Below are 25,031 nucleotides of genomic sequence, written 5' to 3' on the forward strand. Positions count from 1 at the left end.
GGACCAGGCCAGTGCAAGTCACCGAGTGGGAATCCCATCTGGAGCAGCTGGGGCATCCCGTTCAGCATCAGCTAGCTGTTGCAGCACTGAAAGCATGATGCCTTACCCTGTGCCTAGAGAAAACAAAACCTCCAACATGCAGAGAGCAGTCTGAATCCTCCTGAGTATTAAAATACCTACTGGCTTCAGGAGGGGCAGAGATGGGCAAATGCCCTTTCCAAGGCATCCTCAGCAAGCTGCAACCCAGTGCAGGATACGAGTCACATCCTGCAGCTCAGCTCCCCATCACATCCCACCCCTGCTGCAGCTGCAGCCCAGACTGCAGCCCCAAATCAACCAGTTCAGTCTTCAAGTAAGATACAGTGTGTTTAACGTTCATTTCTACAACAAGAGATCAAAAGATCCAGCCTGTTTGCACCTCAGAAGTCAGTTAAGCAGCCAGACTTTTTCCAGCACAAACAAAAGTGTTTACAGGACTGAAGTGTTGATCACTGTGCAAAAAATCTTAACTTTATCTCTTTTTTTTGTCTTAAAAAAACCCTGTAGACATTTATCTAAGTGAAAGTTTGATCTCAGAATGACTTACAGTCAGACTTTGACTCTTCATTGTGGAGAACAGTAAAAATGAATTATTTTGAAACAAGGCACAGCTTTTAAGTACCTGCTAAAAGAGCTCAACTATACTGGCTTTGCCTTGGATGAACCAGCACCTCTTATGTTTCATTACATTAAGAGAAGAGCAGTTGTAACATTCGGGTAAAGCACAGAGAATGTTTTTTTACTAACCTGTGAGGTAATTGTTCTGAGAGTCTTCAGCATAGGATATACACGATTGCTTAATGCATTTTGCACAGGATGCCTGTAATTACTGAACTGAGACCCGACCACAAATGAACAGCTTCTCAGCCCCCTGGTTTTTGGTCCATTTCTGTAAGCCTACATGAAAAGGAAGGTACTTATTTAAAACTCCACATTACAGCAAGCAATAGTGCATGAACAACTCATCAGAATAAATCTATTAAGGATAGACAACTAATTGCTGGGCAGCAGTTATTAGAATGGAGGGGACTTGTAACTCCACCAAACACTTGCTGTAATTGAATTTATTACATAATGTACCATAATTAGAAAATAACATTATAGCTATTCAAAGTAAAGAAAACACATTCTCAGGAACCAGAGTTTCAGCTAGAGTAATTTCTAAGCTTTTCTATCTAGCAACCACCCAGAAACTCTTATTAGCCAGGCAAAGGAAGAAAGCAGGTTTTCAGGACAAAGGGATGGCATGGCATGGTGAGGGTAACCTCCATTAAAGTGGCATAGTTTGTCATATCTGACAGCCCACTGAAGAAAGTTATCACTAGTTAAGGGCCTGACCCTGCATTCCTTAAGTAGACAAAAATCCCTTTGAAGTCAATGAAGCGTCCTGCTCAGATAACTGTATCGGGCTTCAGCAATTAATGAAAACTTCTAATTTCTTGAATAGATTATGAAAGGCTTTCCCTGAAAAACAGCTATTACATGTTGCAGCAACTCCTCAGCAGAGTGGGCTTGCTTCTGGCAGCTCCTGCAGCTCAACAACCGTTTCTCACTAACTAAGAATTACCAAAAGTCAGAACCACATTGTTTTCTATTTGCATTGATCTGCCTTAAGTGTTCTTCTCTAGCTGATGTCTAGCTGAAGGTTTTGACAGCTTTGCATTCAAAAGGTCAGTAAGCAGTCCTCAGGGCAATTTGATTTAAACCTTTAGCGTTTTGCATACTCCCAAGCAGCAGTGCATAGTAGGACATGTGTGTTCGCAGCCTCTGAAAGGTCATACTTCCCAGCCCTCAAAACAAAACCCGAGTCAGAAATATTGCAGCTTGTAGAAAAGATCAGAAAAGCTATCAGACAATTATGGAAACATTTTCCATGAAATTAAACTCCAAAGGGCCTAGGAAAAACAAATTGTGATGCATGCTTTTAGGCTGTGTTGTATTTCCACAGAAAGTTTCACATTCTGTCACATTTAGGAAGGCTGCCTTATCTGTCTTTCCTCAAGAGGCATGCTCACTTACTTAACGTCAGTTCAGGCTTTCCAAGCTGCTTTGCCTCCCCCATCCCTGAAATCCCAAGCCTCTCCCTGGGATGAAAACCTGAAACCTACAATGCAGAATTTGTTTGAAGTCTCATTAGGCAAGAAACCTCAAATTAAGGACAGCTCAGCAAAACAAAACATTTTTCTACCCAGTCACGTGGATGGAAACCAAGCATTACATGGAAGTTCTCCCTCATTATCCCCTTTGCAAGCTGTTTGTATTCTGATTAGCCTGCTAATGATGTATGTTCCACACAGAAAAAGCAATTAAGTCGCCACTTCAAAGACAAATTTAATCTAAGAATACCAAAGCTTGTGCTTGCATCTCCTACCGATTTTGTGATGCCACAGAGCAATACAGCAGCTGTTAAATGCTTCATTCCAACTATAACAACGAAAGATGGTAGGTGTTGGTTACCTTTTAAACGTACAGATGTTTCAATAAGGTGCTTCTGTGGCACCTGAGGTATGGATTCTTGGTGGTGGTGTTCTAACTGCAAATAAGTGAGCTCCTCTCTGTTCACATCACAAGAGCTGCACATTGATTCCTCTAAATAAACTGTTCATGAAAAGGATAGATACCAAAATAAACAAATTGCCCTAAAACCAGCAGAATCTTACATAAAAAAAGTTAAATTTATAAGACTCTATGTGAAGAATGCAAGCACCACGACAAAACTAATCAATGAGAAACAGGAAAGAAAACACAAATGAAGAGACAGCATGAAGGACAGACAGAACAGCCAGGTCTCTCAACAGCTGACATTCGTTTTTGACCACAGAAGAAATGAGTAAAATAAAAGCAGTATTTAAAACTACACGAATTCAGTTTTAATTACTTCACACGTGTTTTATCATGTTATCATAATTATGTAGTTTGCACTCTAGGGAATAGAGTATCATGTATTTGCTAAGTAACACTGAAGTCACACTGGCAAAGGTACACAAAAACCTGCTGATCCAGGAGACTTTTCACACTGACAGTATGCCAGAGGCAGCTGTGGATTGCAGGGAGATGTACACAGATTTTTGTAAAGACACCGTCAATTAACGAAATAGCACCACACTGTGCTATGGATTCACAGAACAAACCAAATGCCAAGGCACTGGGTAGTTTCTGAAGTAAGTTTACATATGAAACGTTGAGGTTAGAAAGGGAAAAATAGAACAGAGAAGGAAAAAAGAGAGCAGCCTACACTCATATTTTGTCTAGGTTTGACGCATGAGTACTCAACCCCATCTCTAGTAAGAAGTATTTGTTCAATATGCTACAGATTTGGTAATCAAGAGTAATTAAAACTAAGTTGTACATCCTTCAAGCAGCACAAGTGAAACAGCAGCAGCACTTAAACTTCCTACTAACCCCATGATGCAACAGGAGTGGCAAAGAATCACCTGTACCACGTGGAGAGGTGACAGATTTGATGCAAATAACACCCAGCCTAAAAATCCATCAGGAGGAGATATTAATTTTGAAGAAAAAGCCAGAGGCGCCTCTGCCCCAACCCTCCGAGCTGCTGCTGAATGCTTCTCCTTCATCCTAACGACTCATCTCCACCCCAGCAGACTGCAAAGCTCTTCCACACACACACGGTAACCTCTGGAGCGCGTGAGAAATTTGAGAGAGACCATTTCAGGCCAGAGCCCCTTCAGCCAACACAAATCAGATCATTGACATCCACAGGGAAAAACCCAATAAATCTAAGAACACCCCACCCACACCATCTTTAAGCAGCCCTTCGAATTACAGGCACTTTGTGCTGCACGGCTGGGCTGAGGTTAATCTCTACACGTCACCTGTGTGAGGCTAAACCAATTCACCGGGCCGCATCCTCTCTACTGAGGCACGAACAGGGCTCGCTGTGATCATCAACGCACAATTAGGTGTCACACCACCCTTCTCACACACAAACCCGACACGGTGTAACCTGCCGGAGCCGCGAAGGCTCCCCGAGGCTTCACTCGGCGCCGGGCTGACCCTTCCCCGCCCGGCCCGGCTAAGGGTAGAGCCGGGGCCCGGTCCCGCCGCGCACCCAGCGCCCGGCTCCGTTCGCGGCAGCGGCGGCGCCACCTGGTGGCGTCCCGCGGGCAGCGGCGGCTGGTCCGCCAGGCCCGGCCCCCCGCGCAGCCGCCTGGCAGCTTAGGCCTTACCGCCCTGGGCTGCCGTGCGGCCTCAGTCCCCCCGAGCCGGCGGCGCTGGGTGCTAAGGGGAATGAATTAGTGTGAGAGATGGTCCTTACGCACAAGGAAGCCGCTGGTTAAGACTCGTTCCTGCGGTGCCGCGGCCAGGGGTCTGCAGCTGGCGCAGAGTCCTACTAGGAAAAGTGTCCCTGGTCAAAGAAGCAGGTCAGCATTTGTAGTAGCATCATTGGAGATGCCCTCTCCTCTCTCAGTGTATGTATCTCAGGGAATACCGAGGTGTGAGGTGCAGAAAATACAAAGGATACACAGCAGATCCAGAAGAGTGTTACCCTAGTCAGCCAAGCCAGCACCCTTGTTTAGCTGTTCATGACCTCCTCCAGAAGACTGATGCTGCCCTTCCCACAGGCACTGGGGAGTTTAGTCTCCTGCAAGAGCCAGAGTTTGCTATTTCACAATTCCTCGCAATGCTTTGTGACCTCTCACACCAAACAGGTGGCCTGGGACAAGTCTTCACCAGCATGTTTCCCATACTGGTCTCCCCTTGGACCCAGCCCACAAAACCAGTCACCCTTTCCATACATTTCCCCACACATCCGAGTGGCTCCAGCCACACAAGGCCCATGTCTTGCTCCTCCTGGCACTTCCCTGGCTGCCTGTGAGTATGCTCAGGCCTGTGAGGTGAGGCTCCTTGCACCTGAACCATCCTCCAGGACTGCCTCCCTCTCATCACCCCGCCCCTGTACTTAGCACCACTGACCTCTCTTCTTTTACTTGATCACAAGCTGTTATCACCATTCCTTAAAAAAGCTAGATTAAGCCCTACAGAAGGCACCAGGTGCTTTATCACCCACCACTTCTCAGTGTAAGCGCTTGGTTCAGGCCCATCTGGCTCTGAACCCTTCCCTTAATGCCATTGGTTTTTTCTTTGTCTATTACAGCATCATACCAATTCTGTAAACTCATACCCAAGGGTGGAAAAGCAGCCTGTCTTCCCATGCCTTAAGTGATAAGCTTCCAGCTTCACCCATCTAGGGAATCTCCATCCACCACCTGCCCAAGTGGGGCCTCCAGCTGCCCCTTATTACTCCCCATTGCAGGTTTTGGTCTTTTGCCTCTTCAAGGTCTCTGCAAAGGCCCTTATGACCTCTTGCTATTCATCCTTCCTGATGCTACAAGTCTGCTCACTTCTCCTGTAGCTCTTTCATGAGCTACATGAAATTTAGTGCCTTGCCCATAGCAGAGCTCCTGCAGGCCAGGCCAGCCCTGCTGCAGCTCCTGCGAGAAGGACCAGGCAGTTACTCCCTGCAACCTGAAACCTGGCAGCAGCCTCCTTCTCCAGGAGCTCCCACCCATGTATCAGGACTGCTTCCCCCAGGCTGGCACTGGGGACCAAGCCCTATGGCACATCCCCACCACTACTAGGCACTCTGGCCTGGAGCAGAGTTTTGGGGCCCCTTTCTCACCTGACACACTCACCACTGAAGTCTGCTGGTTGCACGCCTGCCGACCAGCTGAGATGGGTGTTCCTACAGCCAGAGAGAGGAGCCTGACTCTGCCTCAGCAGCAGCTAGCTGGCACATCTGTGGAGCCTCCACCTTTGCCTGTCTGCTGTGTAACGTTTCTGTGCTGGCCATACAATGAGGGCTCACGGCGACCTACAGCTTATATAAAAACATGGTATTAACATTTCCAAGACTGCATGCCTTGGGAGCAGAACACTAGGAGAAAAGGCTGCTGCACCCCAACACCTACACAACCACAGCAGGGTATTGTGGCAGAACTGCTGCCCCAGTCCATCTAGGAGTAATAAAATCACCACATTCCTACTCTGTCAAGAGGATGGCTTTGCACTTCAAAAGAACTGAGTCACAACTTATTAGAATAAACTTTTATTGACGGCTCTGGGAATCCTTATTTTAATACTTTAAAGTATGCAACAAAACCCGCTACATTCAAATCTATACAGATTTACTGATACAGCATTTGTGTTTTACAAAACCGCATATAGATCTGGGAAATCTGTATAAGTTACCTTTATTTACATGTGATATTCTCAGCCCTAACAACTTAGTCAAAGAATAAAACAAAGTGGGATTTGAAATATCCCTTAAGACCCATTAAATTTGTTACATAATTTACATATCTTTAGAGAGAGGTGTGCTACACTTCCATCTTGCATATTTATAAAGACTGTGACTAAGCAGAAATTGCTGGCCAAAGCTAGGTACTGTCATTTCTTCAGATCATATTGGTAATAAAATGTTAAAAGAAGAGCAAGCCAGGTATATAAACCAATTTTATTCTCTCAGAACGAACTTTGCTATCTTTTTAACCAGCACTTGCTCAAATAAAAGTGTTAATACAAAAAAATACCCACATTTACAAAAGAAATCCAACTAATATTTATATGACAAGTTGATCTACAATAAATTGCACATTGTTGGTTATGACTTTGGTTATACTGTATTAACAAATTTGGTTTCTAGACTAATAGTGGAGAAAAAAATATAAAAATGCAGCTATAGAAACTAGCATAACCTGTAAACATATTACAGAACCAAATTCTGCACCTGGTTACATGTGCACAACCTCCATGCAGTTCAGAGAAGTTTGCACATATAAGACTACCGAATTTGGCCCAGAAAACCCTGTAAACATGTTCTTCATTGTTATGTAGTGCAATACTGCAAGAATGGATAATAAAGGCCTCTAACTACCAGTAACTAATACTGAGTGATATCCATATAAATTTCACTTTAATTTGTTGCAAAAGGCAGATTTGAAAATATTATCCATTGCTGAATTACAAATTTATCAAAAAAGTGATGAACACTCAATAAACCAAAAGACAGTATATAAATTCAGACAAAAAAGGATACAATTTCTCATTACAATTCAGAATTATGCTGCTTGTCTGTTTTATACAAAAACCTGGTTTTGTTACACTGTTTTAACAAAAGCAAGTTAGTTAGAAACAGAAATCTAACAAATAAGATGTGTCAGCAAGTCAGTGTTCTGCAAACCAATGGCTGATAATGCAAACAAACGCTTTCCAAAGTGTTACCTAATATGCTGAATTATAAGGTGCTTTGGGCAGATCTGTAGTGAACAGCCTGAAGCAGCACAGATTATGATATTGCATTGCATGAAGTTTGTTGGTTTTGTTTTTTAAAAACCAGTTAAACTATTTCAGTTGTTCCTCTTAAAGCAGCAAGTCAACTTTACAACCTCTGCAAAGGATTTCTTCACAGTTTTACTTCAGTAGTTTACTGCAGGACAGTCCGTCAAATACTGTAGAAGAGGCAACTGGTTAAAAACATTTTGCTTTTTACTTACTTGGCACCGGCCCATCCAATGCGATAGTGTACTTATTACCAAAGTACACAAAACTCTGGAAATGGCAAAATACATTTTGAAGAGTTAGTGACTTTTTAATACTTACTTATTTTACAAGTAATACTATGAAGATTCAATAGCCGTGTGACTAAATACAATGCTAGTCCCTGGAAAAATCAAATTTGTTTGTAAACCCTTAGAATGAAATTGCAGCACTGGACCAATACAATTTATGCCTGTGTTTTAATCAACCCCATCAAAACCCTGAGTATTTTCAATTGCCAGAAGAAGTTTATCCCATAAGTCTTCAAACGAGTCATAGGGAGGCAAATCCAAGCGATTAAAGCTGAAAAACAGATGAAAACACTTCAGTATTTTATCACTCTTTCTAAAGGTCATAATTTACCTAAATTAAATACTCACCAGGTATGAGCTCTTGGCAGTTTTTCAGGGGTACCCCACTGTTCAACTGTAAACAACTGCGGTCCATTTGAGCCTGCAGAAAATAATGCATCTACTATAAAATTCCTTTACAATTAGGAAGCTATGAATTTTTTGGCAGTTTTTGTAATCAATTCTGCCATCAGCAGGAGCCATTTATCCAGATCAAATGTAGCATATACTCAGCAATAGTCAATAATCCAAATTCAGTTGTATTTTTAATTACTTCCTGCTATTGCTTAATTTCAAGAGACTGCACACCTTAAGCTCAGAAGCCTAAGACCTAGATGCATAGGCACAGTATTTAGCATTGAAAGCTTTACACAAAAGAGTTTTATATTGTATGAATTCTGCATGTTAGAATTGAGGTGTTTATCAGAATGTACCAAGTTACACAGCCTGGCAGAAAGTACCCAACATCCCCCTTCACCTATGCAACAGAAGAGGAACTGAGAGCTTTCTGGAACATGGTGACAGTAAGTGTGCTCGAGGGATGCACACACACACTTCAGAGAGTGTCTCTGGCTAGCAAGCACAGCTCCAGCTATGCCTCTGCCTTACAGCACATCACATACCGTTGCCTGAAGCTGCTGAAAACATTTGTGTGTGTCTGGAGAAGACTGTGCAGCTAATAAATAAAAGAAAAATCAGTATCTTGTCAGATTACAGGAGATGATCTCTGATGGTGGGTGCTCTCTGACTACCCTACAAGACCACCACAGACAGTTAGAGAACTGTATTCCAAGGCAGATGGCTACTCAAGAATGAGTAGCCTTCTGCTTCAGAAACAGATGATGTAAAACAATGTTCATATTGAAGATGAACAGCACTAATAAGAACCACTTGGCCCATGAATTCAGCTGAGAAGTGCTGTGTTGAGTACCTTTATACATATGAAATTCTTTTGGTTTTATAATGCAGACAGACACCTTCCTTTTTTTATTACTACTCCTCCTAAATTTGTTTATTATATAATCATCAATTTGAAAAAAATCTCATTTGTGGCTTTATGGAGACATGAAAAAATAAATGTACACATAGTCATAGTAAATGGAAATGATACTGAGATAGCATGTAATAATGCATACTGTACAACTAGATTTGGAAGGTGTTAACCAACTTATATATAGGGAAAAAAAGAATCAACAGACCAACCAAAAAACCAAGACAATTTATCCCAAAGATGAAAATAAAACAGGAGGAGAAAACCCTTTTGCAGTGACCAACAAACACAAGAAGTTAGGAAACACCAATCAATGCACAGGAACTCTACTTTGTACAAGCCTGGTGAATGAACTAGACAGATGAGAGCAGACACTGAGAAATTAATCCAAAAATGCTATCAGTGAGACAGGTATGTCAGCAGTTGTGGGAACACTTCCAACTCCTTCACTTTTTCTTTGGGTTACATGTTTCTTCAAGGCAGAAGGCTGGCTAGAAAAGGTAACTGGAATAAGGATGAAGCAGAGAAGCTGCTCTATGACTGAACTCGCTTTTAATAGCTAGGCAAAAGTAAGCCTGCATTCAGCTATCCAATTAATTAACTAGAAGCTGGAAAAGCAGTGTGGGGTGAAAAGACGAGAAATATAAGAAAACCACGACTGTTCAAGTCCCCTAGTTCCCAAACTTGGGTGGATTTGCTCCCGGACACCAAGCAGCCCCTTTTAATGAGAAATGCCTCTCTGGGCCACACGAGGGGGATCTCCCGCTAGGAATTCTGCTCTGGGACTGCAGCCCCACGGCGGGAAGGAGCATTCACACGGGCAGCCCGCAGCAGCAGCAGCAACCCACGTACCAACACGAAACACAGAAGAACCTACAGTTCCTCAAATATATGCAGGTACTGGAATTGTCATCATTACTGGGATTTAGTGAGGATGGCATGCTGGCCACAGTGAAGTAGAACTCCAAGAGAAAGAAACAAAGCACTCTGCTAGACTACTGCTAATTTAATTTTTTTATTAATGAGAGAATGCAGCTACAGAAACTGGGACTTGTTCAGAAGACTGCCCTAGAATATCCTAATCCCTGGGCAAATAGAAGCTTCAACACTTTCTTTCTCAAGAGCATTCCTGAGTATTTTAGATGACTAGACAAAAATCCAGAGGCAGCCAAATTCTGATTGGGTTCCAATGCAACAAGCATGTGCTGCAACTCCCAACAGTACCAAGATTCAGGTGCAGCTCAGGTCTGCTGAAGGTACCATCCTTCCCACTCAAACTCACAAGTCAATCACTGATGAAATGGAAAAAGATAACTGAGTAGTTATGATGAAAATGAAGAGATGGAGAAATGGGGACACACGGTGGGTGGTATTTGTTCACAAGTCTAGTGTTTTATAAACAAATTAGTGTCTTGTTTATAAAGAAGGAAATGTTTATTCAAATACACAAGTTAGGCTATTCAGTCATTTGCATAGGATCTCAAGCCCTTTTAGTCTTAATAAAGTCATCTAGCAGAAAGCATAAGAGCTGATGGCAGCTGAAAACAGACTTCCCACAAGCAAAACACCCGCCACCCTCTGTGGGCTGTTCTACCCACTTACACGTGGTCCTTGCACAGTGGGTTTTCTGGCTCTGGAATTAAAATCTGCTCCCTGCTGCCATCAGCTTGGCATTATGTTTAACCTGTGTCATTTCAGTGGTCCTCTTTAGAGTATATCCTTATAAACAATTCTATCTCTAGCTCACGAGCAGATAAAAGCAGTTGGGAACGTGCAAGAATCTGCAGTTAACTGCTGATGCCAGCCTGTCTTTGTAATCACATCTCAGACAACTGAGGATTTTCTTCAAGCTCAGTCATATGTTAAAAAATAAGGGGATTTTTGCAGCTCTTCAGAACTTTAAAATCTACATTCATTTTAAAAACTGCCAAACCCAGAATTAAAGTATTCACAGATTCCCCAAGTTTCCCATGTTCTAACTGACTCTTCTCTAACTTTGTTTCTTGTAACTGGCATTATATTCCTTTTTTTAAAGCAAAATCTGAGAAATAATGTGCCCGTGTTTGAAGTGCCATATCATGAGAATGTTACATGCTCTGGTACTTAACTGTGGTCCTAAGTACTCACCATACAGCTCAGCAAAACCATTCATAGGTACACGTGATGTGCCAGTAACAAACTGAAGCAATCTTATTCTTTTTTCAGAGTCCATCATTAAGACTGCCTGTGTAAGACAACGACTACAATTAAACATTTCTTTTTAAATGAAGATTTTAAGATAATAAATTTATGCAACATAGCTTCTCTCTCTAAATCATGACCCTTTACATATAAATGCTTTTTTTTATTTGGTGATACACGTAGTCTACTTCTCTGCCTATTACTAAAAGTTATGAAGTCAACAATTTTTTTAATGGCACTGCAACAAGAATATGGTTACTGGCTTAGCAGGCTGTTAAAATACTTCCCTTGAAGATTTGGCCCCTACTTTCTTTGAAGTTTCCTGATGTTATGAACTAGCAGCCAAATTCCTGTAATTTATTAAACAGAAGAGTTTAACACCTCTTTAGTGTAACCATGCCAGAAGAACCTACAAAGAAATATTTTTAACCCCAGTCAGACATGGATTTTTTTGTAAAAGCAAGTATCAGCAATTTATTTCTATTCATACCATGTGTATCACCTTTAGCTATTTTTCTTTCTCAGGAGTTATAATGGTCTAATATTTAATCTAACTACTGATGAACTACATGATAAACCAGTACAGCTGAAAGGCAGCAGCTTTTGAACAGTTTAAAACTAAAAAAAATGGTAGAACTTCACAATACCTTCCAGAACCACTGTATTACTTGATGGTTTATGTTGTAGCCATTTTTGTATTTTGTATGTAGTTTCCAATCAGCCACATCCACATCTCCCAGTCCACACATTAACAACTACACAGATGAAAAGAAGGGGAATAAAAGGAAACCACACACCAAAGTTAAGTCAATCACATTAAGTTGCAACACAGTTGTGTTTTTCTTTTCTATGATAGCCTGGATAACTTACCTCTAGCTCATTTTCATCAAAAATTTTTATCAGATCCTGTGGTATTAGCTCAAAAAAGCCCTAAAAAGATGAGAGAAGTTTTTAAAACAATCAAGTACATGTTACTTAAGTATTTTTGTTCACTGGGAATGATATTTAGGTCTTCTAGTAAACAGAGCCAAAGCAAGACATCAAATACAGATGTTTGGACTCCAATAGTCCCCAGTTTGGCTACAGTACTTCTGATTTATATCACATCTTCATTGTGCTACACTGAATGGTGAATATGTCTGAATATCCTAAGTAATATCATTTATACAAATACTGATAAACTAGCTAGTTTAATTGACATCTATTAATTTGATTTAATTTTCATTTCTGTAGTTCATTAAATAGCTTGCACTACAGCTAAAGCTATTAGCTAGGATTGAGAAATAAGCACATTTCCCAGTATGAATTAAACACCTCAACAAAAGTATACCAAAAAGATTTTTAAGTCTGAAATAACTCAAAGCTGACACTACAAACAGTACCACTGGAGTTTTTATACTTCTAACATTATTTATGGGTTTTCAGGATGTCCACAAAGGTGTCTTAAAATTATAAGCAAATTTTCAGAATTTCTGTGGTAATTAAAACTGTACCTCCTTAAAGGCTGCCATTTGTTTCTGCACTCTGCTTACAAATCTCCACTGAATTACAAGACTGTAAAAAAAACCAAACAAAACAAAACCATTTAAAATATGTTCACTCTCCAACTTCCCTTTGCTAGTACAACTAGCACACAGCCCCAGTGATACACACTGCACACAGTGAGCACTACTTACTGGATGTAGTCTCTCTTGTTCTTGTTGGTAACAACTATTTCTGATCCACCACTTTTCAGTTCATGCTGATGGGTCTAAATGCAACACACAAACTAGGTCTTAAATGAGATGCATATACAACAGAACTCATGAATTAATATAAGATAATTCAATGAACTTTTGAAGACTGCAGAATTTGAACACTATGAGAAATGGAACCAGTTCATTCAGGTCACCCAAATAAACAGAATTAGGTTGATTGTTTTTAAAAAGCATGTTATTCAGGGATGCCAGCCTGCAATGGGGTAACCTCCATCCTTTCCTGACCTGCCACAATAAATCACTTAAGTTTGCACACCAGTTCTAAGTAGCATGAACTTCACTAACTGCATACTGAACAACCCAGCCTTTCTTCCAAGTCTCAAGGAAAAACACTCACAGAACAGTATCAGCAGTGGGCACAGTAAGTGAATCAAGTGAATCCATTACACAATGAGTTACACTACTAGAACTTCAGTAGACAAACACCTGATCTCAAGTTCATTCCGGACGTATGTTTTCATGCTCCTACGTCGGACCACACTAGTTAGACAAGGCCACAAAGGCTATTGTTCCACTTGATCTCATTGGCACCTATAGTTCTACAAAACTTACCTTTGATAGCCTTCTACCCAACAAACTTGTTTATTCCAGTTTTCTAGCACATTTTAGAGGAAAAAAAACCCAATCTCTTATTATTTCCCAGTGAAGTTTATGGATCCAACCATTTCCAAAAGATCTCACCCTTTCCAGCCAACGACATAAACCCAACCTCTACTCCAGATAAAGTAATGGGACTGTGGATATCTTAGTCTCAGTTGCATTTGCACCAGCAACTACATTTCAAGACAAGTATTACTTAAGGAAAAAAGCATGAGCTGTATTTTAAAGCTCTGCTTATTTCCAAGTCCTTTATTACATCACAGCCAGGCTAACAGAGCACTGCACGGGTATGTGCCAGCTAAACAAAGCAGCCGAGTGAACAAATCAACATGACCATGAACGAAGGGTTTTCCTTGATACCATACAGAGAAAAATCAGCTCGTTTCACAGGTCAAATGCACATCAACATACTAACCTGACCAAAGAGTTCTTCATCAACTATAAATCTGAGGTCCAGTTCTGTTGGGTCATTTTCCAGAATCCATCTCAGAGAATTGTAATATTCACTATCCTAAGAGAGAATTACCAAGCAGTAAATACAAAGCAGAGTAGCCAGACTGCACTACAGCCCAGTGAATGCTGCTGTCTACGATAATCCTGTGTTGGATACAGAAACTCTGAAATTGTACAAAGCTACAAAGACTCTGAAAGACATTTGAAACTGAAAGAGTCAGCAATCTCAGGACTAAAGATCTCTCATGTAGCAAAATGGTGATAAGGTGTCACAGCTTTACCTGAAGTAATGCACTTTGGTGTCTTCTCTGTCCCTCATCCAGTATTAATCTGTACTTGCCTACGTTTCAGCAGGGATAGAGTTAATTTTCTTCCTAGTAGTGAGTACAGAGCTGTGTTTTGGATTTAGGATGAGAATAATGTTGATAAGGCACTGATGTTTGGGTTGCTGGGAGGCAGTGTTTACACTAAGTCAGGGACTCTTCAGCTTCTCACACTGCCTTGCCAGTGAGGAGGCTGGGGGCACCCAAGAATCTCAGATGGGACATGGCCAGGACAGCTGACCCAAACTGGTCAAAGGGATGTTCTATACCATATGAAGTCACGCTCAATGCAGAACTTGGGGGAAGCTGGCTGGGTCTTCAGACCACAGTTTGGGAACTAACTGGGCATCAGTGCTCTGCAGGTGGTGAGCAGTTGTGCTTGGTTTGTATGTTCTTTATCATTATTGTTATCACTCCCCTCCCCTTCTGCAATATTAAACTGCCTTTATCTCAACCCATGAGTTTTGCTTTTTTTCCCCTGAATATGAAATTCCAACATACATGATAAAGTAAATTACATACCACAGACTCCATATCATGAAGTGTTATTGGCTTTTGGAGCATCATCTTGTAAAAAGGACGAATAAAAAAGGCTTTAAAGAAAAACAAATACATTGAACAGTAAGTAACTTACTTAGATTAATATTATGCACATTTTAAATTCTCATATTACATAAAATAAATACTAACCATCCAAAAGTTTGCCATGGTAAACAGCCATTCCAGCTACACGACCTATGAACTTGAAGTAAGAGAGATGATCTTCATTGCAAAGTCCAGAGTTTGGATTGATCTGCAGAGTATAGTTGTCACTGAAGTTGAGGGAGGGAACAGGGAAGAGAAAGAAAAACAATACATTGTACTATTGGAGCAGTTCCACATTTGAGATCTGAAAATAATCACTGGTTAAATCAGATACTACTTTTCATGAAGTTGAAAAAATAATTTTATTTGGATTTATAAATCATTAATATCAAACAAAGCTCAATAGAAGATTCTGTTAGCACAGCAGAAACAGCAGTTCTGAAACACAATGAGCTGTCTTTGTAAGTAGAGTTACACCAAAGAGAACAGTTTAACTAAAAAATTTTCAAGTAGTCAGAATAACAGCCTCCACATTATTTCTTACATACTGCCTCTTCTGCAATTAGTAGGTGGCTGCAAGCATATGCTTGTCAATGCAAACATGACATGGCTTATGTTAGACTGCTGGAAGAAAAATACAGGTTCTTTGTTTGACAGAAGAATAAAGTGCAGAATATTGCAGGTGTTAACAACTAAACTCTCTATATGTGGCAGGAGAAGTAACTGCATTCTTCAAGAAGTAAAGGGAACGCAATTTATTTCCTTTCCTTAACAAGTCCTCCTGTCTTCCAGACCTGTATTACTTACGTGGCTGAATATTCGAACAGTCCGTAGTAAGGGTTAAACATCTCTTTAGAGAGAAGGAAGAACCATTCCCTGGCCACTCCTCCGTAGTCTAAACCTTTTTCACCATCAAATTCAATCCAAAGTCTTGCTTTAAGGAAGTCTGCTCTCTTTACAGCTATAATTCTTCTGTAAGAATCTTCAAGGATTGTTGCGCGATGAATTTTCATTTCAAATCTATTTGGAATATCACTCTAAAAAGATAACAATGAAAACAGAACAGAACAAAACCCAGTGACTTGCAGAGTATGTAAATTCTGCATACAAGGAATGACACATAAATATTTCTCTTAAATAATTTGGAAGCATAACATAATGACTGACAAGAGGCTGTATTTACATACAATTCAACCAGCACGGAGAGTTTCAGATACTAAGTTCCATTTCATACCAAGAAAACAGGGTTAAAGTATGTTCTTACTAGTAACAACACATGCTCAGTTGTTCTGCATGCAGCAAGGTACTGAATATTTTTTAACACTGAAAATTCATCATATTGTAAGTTTGATTTTAAAAAAGCTCAGTTTAAAAAATTATTCCAGAATAATTTTGAACTTATTTCACCTTCTAGTTTAATATTCTAACTATAAGGCTAGGTGTCCTCTTACTTAAAATATACATGACAAACAAGTACTCCTACAATATTAAAATAAAAATTAGTCCTTTTAAACTTTGAAGTCACAGAAACAAATCACAAGGTTTATATTTACCATCATATAGAAAAATATTTAAATAAAAATATCCAAGTAAGTCATGTTTGGTGCTGTGCTGTCAGAGTAAGCCCCTAATAAACCAGCAAAAATCTTGTCATTAAATCACTATATGAGAACAGAACATTTTCCTGATTTTACTTGTTTTCAGCCACTTAATTTCAGCAATTTGATTGCAGTTGTGCAAAGACTCATTGTTATCTGGATACCCAGATACTATTTACAGTCTTCTATGCTATGTGTTATAAATGTATCTGGCACTGCCACTACAACCTAGAACTTGCAAATGAGATCCAGAAACTTAAGATTTTAAGGCTATAGTGATTAATTACAGTCATCTAGCCTGATCGAGATGATCGTACAGATTTTGATCTCAGTCTAAAATGTATTCTGAGAACTTCTATTTACATATTCTGAGTTCCAAAAGCTATCATATACTAGATCACTGACTTCCAAAACTTCCTATTGCAATTCTATTTCCAGGTTCACAACTTCAACTTTTTAGAATGTCTATTTTCTCCATTAGATTGTTTGCAATCTCATCACTGCTCAAAGTCACATCCCTTCCTCACCATTGGGTTAATTCTGTTACCAAGTTGTTGCTTCACAAATGTGTTTGTGATCAGACAGTAAAAGCGCCTTCCCTAAGCAGGTTACAAAGTTCAACTGCCTCTCCCTGCAGCCTAAGCTTTGCTTTGCTCAGGGACGTAAGTTTCTTAACCTTCTGCTGGATTCCTACTGACTACTAACCTGTTTCTTCAATTTCTTTCTGAAGAACTCATACTTCCGCTTGTAGTCCCTGGAGTAAGGCACAGCCTTTGAAGGAGAAAAGGCAACAAAAAAGTCTTTGATATAAGCTAATAATTAATTAAACAACCTAGTTTCTATTTGTGCAACACAGACAATGCATTTAAGTCCTGAGAGAACAAGAATACATGCTTTACTAAGTATCAGAGGATACTTTCAATTTAGGCACATATGGTCGGTTCAAAACACCTGGAATGAAGGGTGGTTCTTCCTTCAGAGCATTTGTTCTCATCAGTTCCACAGAATTTATCCTGTACTTGACTACTACCTGGTGTGACCAACTGAGACCACCGACTGGCCCTGATCAAAGTGACCAAAAGGGTTTTGGTGACTTACATAACACACAGCCTTCCCTTTCTGTATCATGAGGGACCTGGCTACAAACACCTCTATTTTCCATGGACAGAGAAGGCTGTTTACATATGTGGGCTATTAATAAACACAGATACCAGCTGAACACTAAAACCCATCTATAATTATAATGCGTACCGTCTTTGCAATTAGTCCTGGTAATTTTGCACTTCAGATTAAGTGTCAAGGCTAGATAATTATTTTTCAGTTGAAAATTAATTTATATCATTCCTTTAAAAGCTCTTCTCTCTGTCCTGCCCATGGGCCCCCCCTCACTGAATTTTACCTCCTGAATTGACCTACTTTTATTTTGGATAGTATGGATAAAAAAATAAAGCTAGTTTCTCATCCAAATCTCATTCCAAATCCGCAGGTCCCCACCCCACCCCACCCCCAGTCTACAAAGAAAATTTCTTACTACTATGGGAACTGTTTTTGCTTTCTGGCAGTTAAACACCATTTCCACAAAAATGCTTTCTAAGCAGTCTTTGTACCAAGAAATAAAAAAATACTTGTTCAAACACCCTGAAAGTTTCATCTTCTAGACTGAGTACCTGATAAATTACAAGAGTTTGTCTGGATTTTATTAACAATATTCTTGAACACAATACATAAAGCAAGCTTACTGGTCCTGTTATTGCCACAGTCTGCAGTCGAGGATCTTCCCACTGGGTTTTTTTTGTATCTGCAATAGATTTCTTAATTAGTTCCATCAATTTAGATAATGTTCAGAAATACAATGATGAGCAGGGGAAGAATTTTACTTTGTACATACTGTGGTTTATGAAGAATATTCTTCCATCTGTGTGAGTTCTCTCTTCCCAACCTGGCTGTAAGAAGGAGACACTTTTATTACAAATTTCTGACCAGACAGTTAGCACAGAACTCAACATGTTCTGCAGCCTGGAGGATTCCCCCACCATCTAGTCTCAGCACTGGAATTCAAAAGAAATTACTTTTTGCATTAAAAAGCCAGGCTGCCTTTTCTCATGCACAGGTTTTAACAGTGCTAATTAAGTAAGTATTTAAATTGTTGGTTTGCTTACTGGTAATGGGCCCAGGTCTACTGGATCAAGGGAAGTCTTTCTCCTTGGATGAGCAGAAATTTTCAATCTTGGATCTTCCTTTGAAAACAAAACAAGCAGCATGTTAAAATCCTGTTGATTTGTTTTGTTTTTAGGTTTTTTCCTCCTTATTAATGATTCTGTAAAAGAATATGCCTAGTACCAACTAGATAACAGTTGATTATTCTGCAGTCAAGTAGCTTACTGGGGATTCTTAGTCCTCTAGTAGTTTAAAATAATCTGCTAATGACCTCTAATGGTATTTTTATATATCTATATCTATAAAATTCGTCATTTAACTCAGTTTTACTGTGAGTTGAATTGATCTTTCCACATACTTTCTGGCACACCGTGTGCTTTTTGAGTTTGGTGACTGGGTTTTGTTGTTGGTTGGTTGGTTCAGGGGTTTTTTTTTGGGGGGGTAGAGGGAAGGTGTCTTCATTACATGATGCCTTTTTATAATCCTGAAGAAATTAATCCACTTAATGCATTTTGCTGGGGTTTTTTTCACCTGACAGTAATACCCACCCACTCTTTAAATATTTAAGTCCCTCTATTAGCACTGCCACTCTGTGGAACTGTCCCTGTAGACTCCCCCATCCATACTGTGGCTGCACCTGGCATGTTCCTCAAAAATTCAAAATAATCTGCATTGTGCATTGTACCATGTGATAAACTCAAGGTAACTGATTTCTTGTTGAAGGTTAATTTATAAAACTGATTTCTGTTCACAGCCCATATATGCTATCACAGTTTGTGTTATGACAGAAGTGTAATTTAAGAGATGTTTTAGATCTACAAAACAGATTCCTACCCACATCAGGATTTCCCTGCATGCAAACAAAACTTCAAGTACCAACTGTAGAACTCAATGCTCTACTCATGATAGGTAAGTTAAATGACTGCATTTTTATTACATATGTTCCTTAACAGACACAGCACAGCTGTGATTAGTACCTTGGTACTAATCTACACAAGCTTGCTGAAAGCAGCAAAGCTTTGACTCTGCTAACAAGAGTTTTGGTCCATGAGAGCAGTTTTGCATTACCCATGTTGTAGTTTTGGTGTTGTGGTCAATAAAGAATGGTCTCCCATTGGGTGCATGTCGGACTTCCCAGCCTTTGGGGAGAAATCCTTGCTCTGCTTCAGGCTGCTGCTGAGAAGACTGTTGTGATGAATCACTTGATGTTGCTTGTGGTTGTCTTCCTACAGAAATACTCTGTGTGCCTGACAACTGACCTGTTTCCATAGCAATCTGTGGTAAATGAAAAAAAATTCAGGTCCTGCAGAAGAACTTTTTTTTGTATTTGCCTCTATTTTTAATTCATTAAAACAATTCCATAAAGCCAATGCCAGACAGTACATAGATTCATTTAGCCTAGTATCAACAACATTGACTAAGAATCAGTGCTTATATTAGCAAGAATAAAAAGTCTCTAAGGCTTCTCAACCAGCTAATCAACTCTCCAGAAGGGCTTCTTGGTACATTAATAGTAGAGTGCCTTGCAACAAGTGTTCCTGTTCCTAACTCTTCATTGCATTCCCTCAGATATTTTATGTAGTGTTTTACCAGTTTATGCCTTTCGCAGGTTCTACTCCAAAGAGGTCTCTAAACTTTCTTCTATTAAGACAGACATTTGGAAACTTAAATTAATAAAAAACATTAATAAATTGTAAAACAGACAGTACCTGTACAACTGGCTTTATCCAGGTAGTGGTTCTAGAATTGTGATCTATGTAATATGACCTCCCTTTTTCATCTTGTCGTTCTTCCCAGCCTGGGGGTAATCCAGATGAAGTAGGCAGTAACTATAAAAGTGACAACATGAGAACAATAGTTAAAAAAAACCTATGAAACTGAAAGAAAAAAGGCTTTCTCTGTCAAATTATACAACAAAACTGTAACCCAAAAGGTTCATAATTCTCCCAAAGTGTGTAAAAAAGAAAAGCAGTAGTTAACTCCTTACTGAACAGCGTGAAAAAACAGATTTTTTTTTAATTAAAAAAAAAAAAAAAATCAAGCTCCTGAACTAAAAGGATCCATTTACATACCTGGTTAAGGTATGGCTCATCCAACTTAGTATTTCTGGCTACAAGCTCACAGTTTGCAGTGTCACCATGAAAACATAATGTAACGGTAGCTGGACAGCTTTTAATTACAAAGCAAGCAGTCTGAAATACAGAAGTTATACCCTCATGTGAAGACTACCTCCTCTGCAGGCTCTATCCATGCACTAAGCTAATGTTAAACCAATACCACAAAGCTGCAGCATGAAAGCTTTACAGCTGAACTTCAATCTTGCTAGACTCAACTGCAATTTTGTCAGCACAGTTACCAGAAGCAGAAAGCCAAATCTTATTCAAAATGTCAGCATATAACACAGTTTTTAAAATACATATATTTTTTTATATTAGGAAAATCCTTCAGGACCAGCCTGAGTGTTTTGGGAAGTGACGTACCACTGGATGTGCAGGCTGCTCTTCAACTCTGTATGTCTGCAGACTACCTCTTCTGCTGGAATGGTTCTTGAAGCAATGAAGAGGAATGACATATTAGGTACTACTGCAGCTTTAAGAATGGGAGCAAACAGTCAACAATGGTTATCACAGTTTTCATCTTGAACCAAGTGGTGTATTTGTTCTGAAACATGGGTTCAGTATTTTTGAAACACCTGTTTCAACACCGATTAGAAACATGAAGTTCACAGTTTCTACTACAAGCTTAAAACAGAAGACTACAGAAGCTTATGAAAGTTCTGAAAACCCTAACAATAGATGTTTTGGCATGTAAAATTTTAAAGGTAATTGCAACCAGTTACATTACAATTGAATTTACAACATAGAACTCACTGCATAATGTTACCAGTAGATTAATATTTTGTGCAAAATACTACAGATTTTTGTACATCAGAACAATGAGAAAAATTATTTACAGTGTAGGCTGCTGACTGGCCAGTAGCTGAACTTCCAGAGGTAGTAAGTCTGGTATTCAATTCCTCTGCAAGATGAGTCTGTATATCACAATTACTCTGCGAGAGAGGTATCTGAAGATTCTGATTGCTGTACATTGTTGCCTCATCTTCAGTTATAATTTCCCAGCTCTTGGAAAATAAAAGAAAAAAAATTTAAAAAGTATTTCCAAGCTACAGACACTCAATACATGTTTTTTTGACTAGATTCAAAAGTTACTTCCATTTCAGAAACATTTAAAGACTGTTTTTACCTCTGGGGAATCTCTGCTGTCTAGATTTTCTGTATCCTCCGATATCTGCCGCCGATGAGTGAACACATGCTGGGCTTCCAACTGCACGCTACCAATATCTGCAACAGCTACATTGTCCCTGTTGGGGGGAAGTCAGCACACAGGAGTCATAAAATCTTTCAACACTAAGCTAAGCTAATAGCAAAACCGTAAGTGACAGTCGTTTTGGCAGAAGAAACAGTCATGAGCTATAAAAATGACTGTGAACTGTTTGAAAATAATAAGCAGTCATGTCAGTGTGAAGGTAAACTAGAGGACCAGGCAGCATTCCAGGTATTGTTTTTGTAATTCACCTGCTGGGTTAAAAAAAAATTCTGAAAAAATCCAGGTAAATAATCTACTAGAGTCCTTGTTGGGAAGGAGGAACCAGACTTAGAGGTGGTAAGTTTCCTTCCCATGAGTAGTTATCATCTCTACGGATTGCAACCAGTTTCTGTTTGAATGTGTGTTTCCAGAGAACTGGAAGAACACTGTGCAGTTAAAATGGCCACTAGCCAGTGACCACTACACATGGGGTTCAGTTATGGAAAGCTCTCTCCTAATTCTCAAGCTCTTCACTTCCTAGTTCTCCTTGCTTTCAACATAACTGGACAGAACTAGTACACTAGTTAAGACGAGACAGGAATTTTCAGGCCAAAAGACATACTGGGCAGTTGGTCTTTTCCACTGGGTTCTTCTGAATTCATGATTGACATAGTAGGTCCTTCCAAGGATGTCTTGCCTTTCTTCCCACCCCGAGGGCAGTGGAGGAGATTCCTGCTGCTGCTGTTGTGGTTGGCTAGCAGCATCTGGTTGGTCCAATATAATCCATCCAGGCTAAGGGATATAATGTTAACTTCCTTTAGCATTTCCACATTTGAAAAACTCTCTCAACTTACTAAACCACCCTCCTTTTAAGGTGCAGTTCAACTACATTTTAAGTCAGTAAGATTGGCTCTGGGTTTTATTCTTTGTATTTATCAATAAATGATAGCAGAACCTATATATGCAGAAATCTTATTTTTAACTCAACTTCCTTAAACATCAGAAGTTGTTTACTCCAGGAAAATAAACAGCCTTCACAGACTAGATTAAAAAACATAAATCAATTAAATTTCAGATAGACACTGCAAATGTACTAGTCAGGTGGGCATACCGTGTTCTAACAGAAACTCTAGTAACAGCAAAGGTGGTAAAACTGATGAGAGTTACTGAAGCCTTAAAAAGAAATCCATTGATATAAATTGGATGCACTCACAGAAGATTACAAAGGTAAAGCAGTTAAGATCACAAGAGTCCTACAAACTGGAGAGACTTAGAATTCTAAAACCAGCCAGATATTGGTGGCTGACTGGGATCAAACAACGTTAAATAGCAACACAAATACGGGGGAGTGATTCCATTAATTCTAAACCAAGACAAGTTCCATCAACACATGGCACGTCAGTACCAGAACAAAACCAAAACTCTAATGTATGTTTGCTTGTTTAGATATACTGACAAAGCCACTCTTCTAATCAGAAAAACTGCTTCAAAATTTTTACACAGACATGGCTTTTATGTTAGGTACAAGTGTTCTAACAGTTCTGTTTCTAAAAAAATTACTCACAGCTTAGTGCTTCCTAACATTCATTTTTACTGTAACTACCATTAATAGCTGAAGACATTTGCTGGTGTTTTCAGCAATAAGTGTATCTCTTCTCACCTCTAATTCTTCAGCTTGCTCCGTGGTTTCTTCTTCAGATCCATTGCTTTTAGGTAAATAAGTCATTTTTAATCTAAGGTGACCTTTAACTCTTGATTTATGGCTGCAGAACAGAAAACAAAATGTTCTTATTGTGCATTTGTGAAATTGTTACCTGAGAATAAAATACCTGAAAAAGCACAGCAAAAGGATTATATTCCTTAAGTGTCTCAATACAAACTTGGCTTTTTATAGTTTAAATTAATGAAGTACTATAATAGTACTGAGGTTTTAGACTTCTGAAAATACCTTGATGTTATGTACCACAACTACAAACATCCCTTCCAACTCACTCTTCTGAAAACTTCCTTAGTATACAGTGCACAAATAACAATAAAAGCAGAATAATGACAACTCAGTTCATATAATTACAGTAATCTGATTGCATGCAGACAATCTATCAAGCCTTACTTCAACCTACAGGACTACATTTCCTAAAACTTTAAGCTCACATCCTTCAGCATTTGCCACTCTGTATTTAGACTAGTGCATCATTAGACACCTGAAAATACAAATCCTCCATACTGATCTTAGTAAAGAAATCCATCAGATTATCTCATCTGTTTGAAGAGTGGTATCTATACATCCCGTGTGTTTGTGATTTCTAAACTGGAGCCTATTATCTAAAAGATGTCAACAATCACTTTATTAAGAATTAAAGTTGCTAAAAGCTGCTCAGATTTAGGTCAAGAATCTATGTTTTGAGTAAACATATGCAAATTGCATGAAATGTCTAACAGGAGGATCTGTCAAAAGTGTTGCCTTTTGTTTAAAAATTCCTTGTATTTAGCACTGGCAATCCTAAACGTTAAGCAGCTTTCCAGTTGCAGCTTTGTGATGTTTAAAGTCACATAACTGCTCACACAAAACAAAGTAACAAGAGAGACAGGGAAGCAGAAGACAAATTCAAGTTGGAAAGGGATAAATGAGTGATGGCCTAACATTGGTTATCGATTTCACTGTTGATTGAAACAGTAAATTCTTTAGATGAAGTTATAATGTAGATTATATCATAGCCTGAAGAAAAAAATGGGTTCTTCTAAAACAATCTATAAATATTTTAACAAATGCTGACTTTTTAGCAGAACCACAGATCTTTCTCCACTGATGCCCCAATGGAAGCAATGTTTACATCTATACAAGTAATTACATAACAGCTTTGTTTAGATAAGAATATCAGGACTTCTATGTGCTATTTACCAACCTTCTTGGATGAAGAACAAAATCCTTAAATGTATATGGTCTCTCCATACTTGGATTTTCTGTCTGGAAAAAGACAAGTTTTTTCAAGAAAAATCTGTACCAGAATCTTGCAGTTAAAGAAAATTATCAGAAAAACTACTATTAAATAAAAATCCACCAATCTACAAAGCAACACGATTTCCCGCTTACCCTCTTCTGTGTCTGTTTATGGGAATAAGGAATATTAAAT

The 25,031-nt window shown here is 39.3% G+C and overlaps 1 protein-coding gene across 1 annotated transcript in view; it reads right to left on the reverse strand.

The window, feature by feature from the left end:
* Positions 1-6,102: 6,102 nt before the first annotated feature.
* NEDD4 (NEDD4 E3 ubiquitin protein ligase) overlaps positions 6,103-25,031 on the reverse strand; it is a gene marked incomplete at its 5' end in the record, with an annotated part of 33,572 nt that continues 14,643 nt past the window's right edge. Inside the window, 23 exons of the mRNA XM_084267854.1 lie at positions 6,103-7,902; positions 7,980-8,052; positions 11,068-11,164; positions 11,769-11,876; positions 11,992-12,051; positions 12,615-12,675; positions 12,798-12,871; positions 13,894-13,989; positions 14,777-14,847; positions 14,945-15,066; positions 15,647-15,876; positions 17,143-17,208; positions 18,177-18,235; positions 18,326-18,380; positions 18,597-18,674; positions 19,663-19,869; positions 20,304-20,423; positions 21,075-21,140; positions 21,548-21,715; positions 21,838-21,955; positions 22,523-22,692; positions 23,561-23,663; positions 24,804-24,865. Coding sequence (XP_084123980.1) covers positions 7,800-7,902; positions 7,980-8,052; positions 11,068-11,164; positions 11,769-11,876; positions 11,992-12,051; positions 12,615-12,675; positions 12,798-12,871; positions 13,894-13,989; positions 14,777-14,847; positions 14,945-15,066; positions 15,647-15,876; positions 17,143-17,208; positions 18,177-18,235; positions 18,326-18,380; positions 18,597-18,674; positions 19,663-19,869; positions 20,304-20,423; positions 21,075-21,140; positions 21,548-21,715; positions 21,838-21,955; positions 22,523-22,692; positions 23,561-23,663; positions 24,804-24,865 — 2,367 coding nt within the window. The 3' untranslated portion in view covers positions 6,103-7,799. The remainder of the gene's footprint in view (positions 7,903-7,979; positions 8,053-11,067; positions 11,165-11,768; positions 11,877-11,991; positions 12,052-12,614; positions 12,676-12,797; positions 12,872-13,893; positions 13,990-14,776; positions 14,848-14,944; positions 15,067-15,646; positions 15,877-17,142; positions 17,209-18,176; positions 18,236-18,325; positions 18,381-18,596; positions 18,675-19,662; positions 19,870-20,303; positions 20,424-21,074; positions 21,141-21,547; positions 21,716-21,837; positions 21,956-22,522; positions 22,693-23,560; positions 23,664-24,803; positions 24,866-25,031) is intronic.

This window comes from Gallinula chloropus, assembly GCF_964237585.1.
Source record: "Gallinula chloropus genome assembly, chromosome: 9".
In the NCBI taxonomy this organism is placed as follows: Eukaryota; Metazoa; Chordata; class Aves; order Gruiformes; family Rallidae; genus Gallinula; species Gallinula chloropus.